At 42.0% G+C, this 13,710-nt stretch overlaps 1 protein-coding gene across 1 annotated transcript in view; it reads right to left on the bottom strand.

Moving 5' to 3' along the window:
- The window catches only part of CORIN (corin, serine peptidase), a 300,775-nt gene that overhangs the window by 20,877 nt on the left and 266,188 nt on the right, over nt 1-13,710 (bottom strand). The window contains exons 18-19 of the mRNA XM_056557481.1: nt 3,945-3,994; nt 478-652 (exon numbers count right to left, since the gene is read on the bottom strand). Of these exons, the coding sequence (XP_056413456.1) occupies nt 478-652; nt 3,945-3,994 (225 nt within the window). The remainder of the gene's footprint in view (nt 1-477; nt 653-3,944; nt 3,995-13,710) is intronic.

A 13,710-nucleotide genomic window follows, 5' to 3' on the forward strand; every position in this document is an offset into this window, starting at 1 on the left:
AACAGGACCATTACGATGGACAGGACCATTCCCATTATGATTTATTAGGAAGGGGGGAAGGTGAGCTCTACTGTGAATAGTGGTGGATCCAGTGTTATCTATCTACAGATGTCACCTTTAACTGTACTCTTGTCTGTGCTTATAAGAAATTACTGGGAAATGATCTATATAGAACATTAGTTGTATGCCTAGATTTTAGGGTTATTAAAAAATATAGTAATATGGGAAATTTGAAAAAAAAAAATATTCTTACAAAATATGGTTAGCATAATTTAAACATCTGATCATTTTCAGATGACACATTCCCATAAAACTCACAATAAATTCTCAATATGAAATGCACCTTCACTGATTAAGATGCAAATTAAATAAACTAAAAAAAAACAGTACATTGCATCTAATATTATTCAATGTAATTTTTGTAACCTATACAGTATAAAAATTACAATATCTTAATATTAGTGAGGAAAAACTCACCCTTCAAAGCAATGTGCCACAGTCAAAACCCATTTCTTTCCTATAAGAACACAACCGCAGATGTGCCCACTGGGTTCACTCTGGAGAGAGCATTGCCATGGCCATCTACCAGGCCGACTGGTCCTGCCACCAAGTATCCTCTTGCTCATTCGTGCTGCAGGACGACGTCCACAATCTCAATACAAATGAAAAGACTAAAAATGAATGTTTAATCTTATATCACAATCTGATAATTGATTAAAAATCAGAAATAATTCTCATTTGATTATTATGATAAGTATAACTAAGCTTCTCTGTCTGTTGAAGACTTTTTAATTTATGTGAGCTAAGAAATTCTACCTTTGCCTTCAATGCAGTTGAAGTACTGTTCCTGATAGTTCCTGACATGGACAGAGGTGTAAGCAGAGAGCACTGTGGTCAGACTGGAAATAACTACACAACTTCCTCTGTAGCATACAGCAGCTGATAAGTACTGGAAGGGTTAAAGTTTTCAAACAGAAGTCATTTACAAATCTGTATATCTTTCTGGCACCAGTTGATTTGAAAACATTTTTTTTCTCATGGGTATCCCTTTAAAGGGTACCTCTCATCAAAAAAACTTTTGATATATTTTAGATTAATGAATGTTGAATAACTTTCCAATAGCATGTTAATGAAAAATATGCTTCTTTCTATTGTATTTTTCCCGATCAGTCCTGTCAGCAAGCATTTCTGACTCATGCTGGAGTCCTAAACACTCAGAGCTGCCAGCCTGCTTTGTTCACAGCCAAACAGGCTGTGAACAAAGCAGGCTGGCAGCTCTGAGTGTTCTCCTTTGTGAACAAAGCAGACTGGCAGCTCGTAGTGTTTAGGACTTCAGCATGAGTCTGAAATGCTTGCTGCCAGGACTGGTAGGGAGACCCCTAGTGGTCATTTCTTCAAAGTGGAAAATTAAATAGAAAGAAGCATATTTTTTTAATAACATGCAATTGTAAAGTTATTCTGCATACATTAATCTATAATATATCAAAAGTTTTTTTGATGAGAGGTACCCTTTAAGGACCAAAACGTTGAGGTTATATTGAGGGATCAAGCCAAGCTTCTACTAATAATTCTTTACTAAGAACAAACTTGTCATCAACCAAGAGAATATGTGATATGAACTTATCTGGTTTTGTTTCTGGAGTCCAAATAAGCATTATAATTCAATAAACTCCTACAGGGCACTTATGATTATGATTGAATGGTGTGCAGTTATTTTCTTCATTTTGTTTCTGTCCTATATTCCTGTGCTGCCTGCCCTGACCATCCATTGATTGAGAATGAACTCTGTCAGTACAAAAGATTTAGGCTAGTACCCACACACTTCACCCCTGACGGCTCTGTGACCCACACCTCTCCTGCCCACAAGGTCAGTTGCTGCCCACTTCTGGACCACTCCTAGAGGTAATGACCTGGTGAGTTAAATGGTAAAACCAGGAGATCATTAGGACTATGCCCTCCGGAGTGGCCAAAAGCCAGACCAGTTCGGTGGCTAGGTGGGTTCACACCAGATCATTACACCTATATGTTTACCATAGAAAACTATTTCATAGAAAACAAAATTTAAAAAATGACACTGTTAATTATATCTTGCTGTACAATGTAAGAAATATAATATAAATCTAATAACTGTAAGATAGATAGATATGCAAACAGACAGACACAGATAGAAATAAGATCGATAGAAATTGTCCTAGCTACCTCCTTTTTAGCACAGAATCAGCTATTGATAATCGATCAGATTCATATATCACTTCTTCTCATATTCTAAGCATTAAGGGTAAACTTTTTATTATCAATATTTGAGCCTTGTGTCCGGAACATTCATTCTGGTTAATGGATCTCATGTCAGACTAATTCATTTATCTAAAAGGTTCTTAGTCTAGGGTTGTTATTCTGCAGAACCTGACCTGACTGTTGCTGATAAATGTCTGCGTATTAAGCCACTTAAGGGTACGTTCACACATACAGGAACTTTCCAGTATCCTTTGTGAAGGAACAGTCAGCTGACCTTAGTAGGTATATATATTAAAACTGGATAGGGCCTTTAGCAAACTTGCAAGTGCTCTGATATAGTTATATTACTTATTACCCCTATCCACAGTGTCTGGTCATGGTGGGGGGGGGGGGGGGGGGTGAGGGTTCCAACTGCTGAAGGATTTCTTTAAATATTTTTTCCCTAAGGATAGGCCGTTAATATATGTCTGATAGGGTCCCACCCCCAAGGACACTACCAATCAGCTAAATGCAGCAATGCCCAAACATGGCTGTGCCTGGTACTGTAGGTTGGCATCCTTCACTAAAATGTGAAGAGTTGTACCAGACATGTGGCTTGTCACTTGTTAAAAATTAGCTGTATACACCTTTTTATTGTGTCACTCCCCCTATTACATTCAAATTTTTCATGGGTGAGTACCACTCTCCTTCTGTTTCATTTTTTTTATATATTTTAATTATTTTATATATTAACTTTTAGCAATTTTTTCCTGTAAAGCTCCGCAGGATATCTTGGCACTAGCTATGTTAAATCTGGTAAAAATACATGGGATATCTACTTGTCTAAGTGACATACGGTGTAATTTAAAATCTGCTTTAATTTTAACTCTAACAACTTTATTTTAAGGCTGGGTTCATGTGCACACTTCTACTGTGTGTCACACTTCTACTGCATGTAAACCCAGCCTTGATGCCAAGCAAATATATGGCCTTATGGTTCATTCTACAGAGACACCAGACATTTACCTAAAGCAGAAAGACCAGCAATCTGGGCCATATATATAAGTTAGGAGTCTGCAGAATCTCTTGTTGTTCCTAAATGCTCGAAAAATACTTTGTGTCTTTATAACTCTCCTGAGCCAGTGTTGTGTTTACACTTTCCTACCAATAACCGTATTGGCTATACACCATTATTGGTAAGAAAGTAGCACATAAAGATCCCAGTGGGACAATGGGGGAGATTTATTAAAACCTATCCAGAGGAAAAGTTGCTGAGTTTCCCATAGCAACCAATCAGATCATTTCTTTTGTTTTTGAAAAGGCCTCTGAAAAATGAAAGAAGCGATCTGATTGGTTGCTATGGGCAATGCAGCAACATTTCCTCTGGACAGGTTTTGCTAAATCTCTCCCTATATGTCTAGGCCCTGATGAGTTTATGACATAGTGCTGCCCAGTCTGATGGGATCCCTTGGTACTATATGTGTATGCAGTGCCCTTTCTCTCATTTCTTATGTCATTTTACATCTACTGGCACTCTGCTGCAGAATGAAGTCTTTGATAATTCAAGTTTTATTTATTTGTCACTGCTGTCAAAGCCAGCTCTAGTTCCTCTCTGCCATATACTTAAAAAAGGCATAATATCATACTACAACATTGTACCAAACTTGCACTTGGCTTTGGATGGCTGGCATTGGTACATATTATGGAAAATATAATAAAAATTCACTTACCTTGCTTTGTGCACAGAAGAGAAATTTTGCTTTTGCTTTCACACGGCTGCCTAATAAGAAAAGCCAATTTACTAAATGGTGCATTTTAGTAGGACATTACAAAAACATTGTAGAAATAAAGGGGGGTATCCAGCTCCTAAGGAAAAAAAAATTCTAATTAAAAGGCCAAAATTTAATTAATCCATTTTAAAAGCATTGAAAAAATAAAAACACCCAGTGAAGGTAAAACCCTTACACCAACGCGTTTCGGACCAACGAGTCCTTAGCCATGACTAAGGACTCTGGTCCGAAACGCGTCGATATAAAGGTTTTACCTTCACTAGGTGTTTTTCTTTTTTCAACGCTTTTAAAATGGATTAATAAAATTTGGGACTTTTAATTAAAAATGTTTTTCATTGGGAGCTGGATACCCCCCTTTGTTTCTACAATTTAATCATACCGAGGAGACGGCTCGGCATTATCCTAACTTCCAAAACCAAACGAGTGCGCGGAGGATTGGTCTATTACAAGCGGTGAGCTGGCTAGGTTTTTTCCTTTGACTTTATAACAAAAACATACCAATGAAATAACAATATTTTTTCCTGGAATACCCCTTTAATTCCTAATTTCTACCAAATCGCTTTCAATATCTATGGGGAAAAAACAAATATATAAGAAAAGATGATTGTGGAGAAGAAGGTTTTCACTATACATAGTATTTCTCAAAATATATAGCATAACAATTTTGTTCTATATAGTAAAAACACATGTCACATTATATATAACATTAGATTGTAGACAGGATATGTAAGCATTTTATTAGATTTTAAAGGAAATCTGTCAGCTCTATATTATGCAGTGTCTTGGTACCTAGGCCCCAGCTAGTAAAGTATACCATTGTAGTGTGGCTGATGTATCAGCATCTGTATTTGGATATTGTAAGTTTAACCAGCATACAGTGACATTTTGTGTGTTACACTGACATTTTTGCATACACTTAAGTATTATGGCTGTGCAAAGGTTAACCTTTATATTCTTTACTGCTACTATTAGTAGATTTCATTTGTACAGGATGACTGGAATATTGGTCACATAACTAACCTCAGTAGGTTTCTATGTAGAAACTTCTAGAAGGGCTGATGGAGGTGCTGGAACAATGAAGCCAGTTTAGTCTGACTGTAGCAAGGTAAGTGTGAGTAGGTCACAGCTCTGCTCATGTTGGGTAGACCAGTTTAGTCAGAGACTGTCCTACTAGGTCTGGTAAAGAAAGTTTTGGTCTAGATAATAGGTACCTGCTGACACCACTGTTCAGGTAGATTAGTTGATGAAGGCCACGAAGTGTCCGAAAAGCGTCGTGTGTGCCGCTATACTACTATGCTGCTATGCATATTTGTGAATAAACACTTCACGTGATTTGCATCTATCCGTGTGTGCCGGGATTTCTTCTACCTACTATAAGTCTAACAACTTGTACAAGCTCAAGCCTGCTACAAGCGAGACAACTAAGTCTTATCCCCACCAGAGAGCTAAGTCCAGTTCCTGTTGCTAGTGTAGAGAATATATTTTGATTTTACCCACCATTTATGAAAGCTAACACACCACTTAACCACACCACACATCTACTGAAAATGCTCTCTGTGTCTTTAGTTAGGAACAGTTTTGCCTTTAGAGGACTGATAAGTTCTTGTCGTTCACAGACTGTTCTGAGATTTTGATAATGTTCAGAAGCACCTTAGACAATGAAAAATGAGCTGGTCACACATGCACTGTATGCTCCATTCATTTCAGGGGAAATGGTTGGGTGACTGGACCCCCGCCAATCAGCATATTCTCCCCTGTTCTGTAGATAGGGGCTGAAATGCTGAAATGGAGATACTCCTTAAAATGGGTACATATTTAAAAACTGTTTATATGTTGTACATCTTGGCAAAACTTTTCTAATATACTTCATAAGAAATGTTTTCTTTTTTTCATAAAAATCATGGCTTATAAAATCATGGATTTGTCCAAGCTGAAGCACAGACATAGACAAAGTACAGTAAGAGAGGGTGGGCTAGCACTCCTCTGTGCTCTCTCTTGTCTGATAGCACTCCTCTGGGCTCTCTCCTGTCTGATAGTACTCCTCTGGGCTCTCTCCTGTCTGATAGCACTCCTCTGTGCGCTCTCCTGTCTGATAGCCCTCCTCTGTGCTCTCACCTGTCTGATAGTACTCATCTGTGCTCTCTCCTGTCTGATAGCACTCCTCTGTGCTCTCTGCTGTCTGATAGCACTCCTCTGTGCTCTCTCCTGTCTGATAGCACTCCTCTGTGCTCTCTCCTGTCTGATAGTACTCCTCTGTGCTCTCTACTGTCTGATAGTACTCCTCTGGGCTCTCTCCTGTCTGATAGTACTCCTCTGGGCTCTCTCCTGTCTGATAGTACTCCTCTGTGCGCTCTCCAGTCTGATAGCCCTCCTCTGTGCTCTCTCCTGTCTGATAGCACTCCTCTGTGCTCTCTCCTGTCTGATAGGACTCCTCTGTGCTCTCTCCTGTCTGATAGTATTCCTATGTGCTCTCTCCTGTCTGATAGGACTCCTCTGTGCTCTCTCCTGTCTGATAGGACTCCTCTGTGCTTTCTCCTGTCTGATAGTACTCCTCTGTGCTCTCTCCTGTCTGATAGCACTCCTCATTGCTCTCTCCTGTCTGATAGCATTCCTCTGTGCTCTCTCCTGTCTGATAGTACTCCTCTGTGCTCTTTCCTGTCTGATAGCACTCCTCTGTGCTCTCTCCTGTCTGATTGCACTCCTCTGTGCTCTCTCCTGTCTGATAGTACTCCTCTGTTCTCTCTCCTGTCTGATAGGACTCCTCTGTGCTCTCTTCTATCTGATAGTACTCCTCTGTACTCTCTCTCCTGTCTGAAAGCACTCCTCTGTGCTCTCTCCTGTCTGATAGCACTCCACTGCGCTCTTTCCTGTCTCATAGGACTCCTCTGTGCTCTCTACTGCCTGATAGTACTCATCTGTGCTCTCTCCTGTCTGATAGCACTCCTCTGTGCTCTCTGCTGTCTGATAGCACTCCTCTGTGCTCTCTCCTGTCTGATAGCACTACTCTGTGCTCTCTCCTGTCTGATAGTACTCCTCTGTGCTCTCTGCTGTCTGATAGCACTCCTCTGTGCTCTCTCCTGTCTGATAGCACTCCTCTGTGCTCTCTCCTGTCTGATAGTACTCCTCTGTGCTCTCTACTGTCTGATAGTACTCCTCTGGGCTCTCTCCTGTCTGATAGTACTCCTCTGGGCTCTCTCCTGTCTGATAGTACTCCTCTGTGCGCTCTCCTGTCTGATAGCCCTCCTCTGTGCTCTCTCCTGTCTGATAGCACTCCTCTGTGCTCTCTCCTGTCTGATAGGACTCCTCTATGCTCTCTCCTGTCTGATAGTATTCCTATGTGCTCTCTCCTGTCTGATAGGACTCCTCTGTGCTCTCTCCTGTCTGATAGGACTCCTCTGTGCTTTCTCCTGTCTGATAGTACTCCTCTGTGCTCTCTCCTGTCTGATAGCACTCCTCATTGCTCTCTCCTGTCTGATAGCATTCCTCTGTGCTCTCTCCTGTCTGATAGTACTCCTCTGTGCTCTTTCCTGTCTGATAGCACTCCTCTGTGCTCTCTCCTGTCTGATTGCACTCCTGTGCTCTCTCCTGTCTGATAGTACTCCTCTGTTCTCTCTCCTGTCTGATAGGACTCCTCTGTGTTCTCTTCTATCTGATAGTACTCCTCTGTACTCTCTCTCCTGTCTGAAAGCACTCCTCTGTGCTCTCTCCTGTCTGATAGCACTCCACTGCGCTCTTTCCTGTCTCATAGGACTCCTCTGTGCTCTCTACTGTCTGATAGTACTCATCTGTGCTCTCTCCTGTCTGATAGCACTCCTCTGTGCTCTCTGCTGTCTGATAGCACTCCTCTGTGCTCTCTCCTGTCTGATAGCACTCCTCTGTGCTCTCTACTGTCTGATAGTACTCCTCTGTGCTCTCTACTGTCTGATAGTACTCCTCTGTGCTCTCTCCTGTCTGATAGCACTCCTCTGTGCTCTCTCCTGTCTGATAGCACTCCTCTGTGCTCTCTCCTGTCTGATAGCATTCCTCTGTGCTCTCACCTGTCTGATAGCACTCCCCTGTGCTCTCTCCTGTCTGATAGGACTCCTCTGTGCTCCCTCCTGTCTGATAGCACTACTCTGTGCTCTCTCCTGTCTGATAGTACTCCTCTGTGCCCTCTCCTGTCTGATAGGACTCCTCTGTGCTCTCTCCTGTCTGAAAGGGTTTCTCTGTGCACTCTCCTGTCTGATAGTACTCCACTGCGCTCTTTCCTGTCTGATAGGACTCCTCTGTGCTCTCTACTGTCTGATAGTACTCATCTGTGCTCTCTCCTGTCTGATAGCACTCCTCTGCGCTCTCACCTGTCTGATAGCACTCCTCTGTGCTCTCTCCTGTCTGATAGCACTCCTCTGTTCTCTCTCCTGTCTGATAGTACTCCTCTGTGCTCTATCCTGTCTGATAGCACTGCTCTGTGCTCTCTCCTGTCTGATAGGACTCCTCTGTGCTCTCTCCTGTCTGATAGGACTCCTCTGTGCTATCTCCTGTCTGATAGCACTCCTCTGTGCGCTCTGCTGTTTGATAGCACTACTCTGTGATATCTCCTGTCTGACCCTTTCTTCTTTCAGTTTTCAGAGGCCTTTTTAAAAAAAGAAAGAAGCAATATAATTGGATGATATGGGCAACTGGTCAACTTTACTCTACACAGGATTTGATAAATATCCCCCATTGTGTGGTTGCCGTCTAACTGTTGATGGTCTAGCTATATTTTTCCTGTTGTTGTGGTAAGCTAACATAACCTTGTCATGACATATGGGGGAGATTTATCAAAACCTGTCCTCAGGAAAAGTTGCTGAGTTGCCCATAGCAACCAGTCAGATAATTTTTCAGAGGCCTTTTTAAAAAAATGAAAGAAGTAATCTGATTGGTTGCTATGGGCAACTCAGCAATTTTTCCTCTGGACAGGTTTTGATAAGTCTCCCCTATAATGCTAAAAACAGAAAAATGTGTGACCCACCATATAAAAGTGTTACTTGTTTAGTGGCTGCAATGATTCACACTTATCACAAAATAGCAGCTTAAATTTACAAACAGGTACATGTGGTGAGACCGAATATGCTTCTTATTAGAAACGGATTCATCTATTAGGCTGATAATACTGTCATAGGTGAGATTGAATAGGTGATAAATGCTTACAGATAGAAGATTTGGAAGGCAAAATCTCTTCATATACTAAGAAACATGAATGGGTAAAGCAAAGATAGATGATATTAATAAGTTGTTATCTACAAAACCTGGATTTCAGCCATGGTACTTATAAAGTACTAAGAAAAGGTCTGCAGTATGTCATATATGACTGTAATGTAATCCAGAAATATAGAGGGCCATAAGCAGACAAACTGTGCCAGGGCCAGAGTATGCCCGCTGGCATTGTTTCCTCTTAGCTGTGTACTCTGAAATGGAAAAGCTTAAAACATTTTAATTAAATGTAAAATCCCAGAAGCAGCAGTTCCTGTAAGGGATAATACTGTATATTATCATTTAACCCATTTGGCCTTAAAGGGGTACTCCGCCCCCTAGACATCTTATCCCCTATCCAAAGGATAGGGATTAAGATGTCTGACCACGGGGGTCCCGCTGCTTGGGACCCCCGGAACTCGGCTGCAGCACCCCTCTGTCATTACTGTACAGAACAAACTCGCTCTGTGCGTAATGATGGGCGATACAGAGGCCGGAGCATTGTGACGTCACGGCCCCGCCCCTCATGATGTCACGGCCCGCCCCTTAAATACAAGTCTATGGGAGCGGGTCACGCCACCTCCCATAGAGTTGCATTAAGGGGGCGGGCCGTGATGTCACAATGCTCCGGCATTGCTCATTGCCGGTCATTACGCACAGAGCGAGTTTGTTCTATGCAGTAATGACAACGGAGTGCTGCAGCCCCAGATCCCAGGGGTCCCCAGCAGCGTGACCCCCGTGATGAGACATCTTATCCCCTATCCTTTGGATAGGGGATAAGATGTCTAGGGGCTGAGTACCCCTTTAAGGACACAGCCAATTTTCATTTTTGCATTTTCGTTTTTTTCCTCCTCTCCTTTTAAAATCCATAACTCTTTTATTTCTCCACCTACAGACCTATATGAGAATTAGTTTTTTACGTAACCAATTGTACTTTGTAATAAGATCTTTCATTTTACCAAAAAATGTACCGCAAAACTAAAATATTATTTGTGAGCAGAAATTTATAAGAAAACTGCAATTTTGCAACTTTTGGGGGGTTTGGGTTTTTTAGCAGTGCACCTTATGGTAAAAATGATACATTATCTTTATTCTGTACGTCAATGTCATTAAAAGTATACCAATTTATATATTTTTTTTTATTTTTGGTCAACTTAAAAAAATGCTAACTTTTTTTTGACAAAATTGATATGCATAAAATTGTCCTTTTCCGACTCCTATAACTTTTTTTTTTTGTATACAGGGATGTATGAGGGCTAATTTTTTGATTGTGATCTGTAGTTTTTATCTGTACCATTTCTGTTTTGATAAGACTTTTTTTATTGCTTTTATTGAAAAAAAATTCTGATATATGACGTGATTAAAAATCTGTATTTTTGGTGTTTGGTATTTTTACAAGGTTTATGCCGTTTACCATTCAGGATCATAAACATTATATTTAGAGATGTCGTGAATTGTTCGCCGGCGAAGACAGTTCCCGGCGAGCTTAGCACGTTCGCATCGCCGGGCGAACATATGTGAAGTTCGATTCGCCCCCTATACTTTAACATTGCGGTAAACTTTAACCCTGTGAGTCAGAGTCAGCAGACACATTACAGCCAATCAGCAGCAGTCCCTCCCTTCCAGACCTTCCTGCACAGACGCCATTTCACCTTAATTCCTCATGCTGCAGGCTTAGAAAGTGGAGGGACAGAGAAGCTGCTCCTGCTGTAATAGGGAAAGCGATAGCTAGGTTGCTGCTAGGTGGTGTATTCAGGGTCCACTTTACTCCTAAAGCACTAGCGTAACATCTGCTTTAAGGACAGCACCCAAAAAAGCCCTTTTTAGGGCTCAAATATCAGTCGGTGTGTCTTGCAACAGCTGGATGCACCCTGGTTGGGAGGGAACCGCTGGTTAAAAGGGGTACTCCAGTGTAAAACTTAATTTCCTTCAAACAAATAACTACAGTATTAAAAGGGCTATAAGTTCAGTCCGTGTGTCTTGCAACTGCTGGAGGCACCCTGGTTGGGGACCTCTGCTTAAAAGGGGAACTCTGCTGGCAACCTTTTTTGCTCATTGCCACACTAGTGCAAATCACATTTGGTGTGATAATTGTTCAAATAAAAAAATAAAAAAATACCTTTTTTGGCTGTGAAATAAAACCAGTGCTGCCTAAAAGGGGACTCTAACTATGTGCTGCCTAAAGGGGGATCTAAATATGTGCTGCCTAAAGGGGGCTCTATGTGCTGCCTAAAGGGAGGCTCTAACTATGTGCTGCCTAATATGGGGGAATCTATGTGCTGCCTAAAGGGGGGCTCTATGTGCTGCCTAAAGGGGGGCTCTAACTATGTGCTGCCTAAAGGGGGATCTAACTATGTGATGCCTAAAGGGGGCTAAAGCACGTTATTCCAAACCATTTAGGAATAATAGGTGATTTATGCCCTTTATGGATTAAAACCAGACTCTGCATCAACTATGTCATTTTCCATGGGAGTTTTGCCATGGATCCCCCTCCAGCACACCACAGTCCAGGTATTAGTCCCCTTGAAACAACTTTAAATCACTAGAAAGAGTCCCTGTGGGTTTTAAAATTTGCCTGCCCATTGAAGTCAATGGCGGTTCGCCGGTTCGCGAACATTTGTGGAAGTTCGCGTTCGCCGTTCGCGAACCGAAAATTTTATGTTCGCGACATCACTAATTATATTTTAATAGTTTGGACACTTACGCATGCAGCGATACCAAATATCGTAAAATGTAAAATGGGAAAATAATTATTTAGAAGGGGGTTTTATATAATTTGACAAAAATTATTTTGTCTTTTACACTTTTAAAGTCCCCATAGGGGACTTTTTATATGCAATCACTACTCTCACTGTAATTGCACTCACTGTATAATGCTATGTCTATGGCATAGCATTCCAAAGTATGATGCTGAGCCCAAGCTACATCATTGCATCGGTAATTGGCAGCAGGAGGCAGGTAAGGGGACCCTCCTCCACCATTTTAACTAACGGACAATCACGTTACGGGGTTTCCGTGAACTCTACTGAGCAACGGCAAGTTACACTTTCACTTTAAATGCGTGGTCGGCATTGACCACGGCATCTAAAGGGTTAATTGCTGAGCAGCGAGATCGCCGCTGCCCGGCATAAGCAGTGAGTGTCTGGCTTGTAGCCAACACTCACTGCTCTGAAGCGAGCGTAGCTCCTGTGCTCGCTTCAGACCCTCTTAAGGATTCCGGGCGTGCAGATAACGCCCTTTGTCCTTAAGTAACAGGACACAAGGTCGTACATGTATGCCCGAGCTCCTGAATGGGTTAAATATTATATTTTTGTAGCCATCCTGGATCATTCCTAGCCTTATCTTGGAAGTAATAATGCTAATAGCACCTGCAAAATCTGCAAAATTTATTGAAGATCTATCCTCAGCCTGGGCCACCAATATCCGATCAGTTTGGTGAGGACACCCTGCACCCCACCAAACTGTTTCCCTGAGCCATGGCACCAAAATACTCAGTGAACTCACAAAAAGAGTAACAGAAACATGGCCGCACATCAACAACTTGTACTATGATATAAAAGTTTCTCAGCAAAATTTTTAAAACAAACAGGTTGTTAGTGAGCCTTTTAAGGCCACTTGATAAGCCTACTCGCCATATTAAGGCCACCTGATAAGAGTGGGTCCCTAAACCAACACTGGCATAGCGCCAGGCGCTGACCACCGTCGCTGCGACACCAAGCCAACAAGGGGAATGACACAGTGGCCAGGCAGCCCCACGTCAGCCCGATCAAGCCCCCGGCTCAGGGCCACACCACCCACAGAGAGAGCACCACAGCAACAATTACCGCCACAGAGCACCAAACCAGTGTGAACACCTACCGTGTGCTCCCTGCCACTGGGAGAATGCTTGGAGCAAACCCTTATGCAGTCTCCTGCTGATTGAAAACACCTGCTGGGAAGCAAGTAGATCATAGTACAAGTTGTGGATGTGCGGCCATGTTTCGCTTCCTCCATTTGTGAGTGACATACACAGTGAAACAGACCTGGAAGCAGATGGCTCCAGGCATTGTTCATTCATGTCAATGGGAGCTGAGCTGCAGTAACCCAGAATGGCCACTACAAAATAAAATGTATGGAGCTGTGTGGTTTTGGCTCAGTTTCACGGTATATGCCAATGCCATGCCTCAGAAATGCAGCTGATTGACAGTGGTGCAGAGTGTTTATTAACCACCTGAAGTTACATCATCACGAAATGTTAATGGCAGTGCTGGACTCATAGAATAGACACCAACTATCCTAATGACTTATAATGGGGTCCATTGAGTTCCAGCATGGTGTTCTTCATTTTGATGGAAAAAATAGTCTTTTTTTTATTTCTGCTGAACCACACAGGGTGGCTCCGAATAGAACCTCTTATATTGCAGTTTGGTGAGAGCCTTAGTCTGTCTCTGCATATGACTTTGCTACTGAATGATTTTTTTCACCCTTATCCACTTGAGGATTTCCTCAATATCAT

Source organism: Hyla sarda, chromosome 1, assembly GCF_029499605.1.
Source record: "Hyla sarda isolate aHylSar1 chromosome 1, aHylSar1.hap1, whole genome shotgun sequence".
Taxonomy (NCBI): domain Eukaryota; kingdom Metazoa; phylum Chordata; class Amphibia; order Anura; family Hylidae; genus Hyla; species Hyla sarda.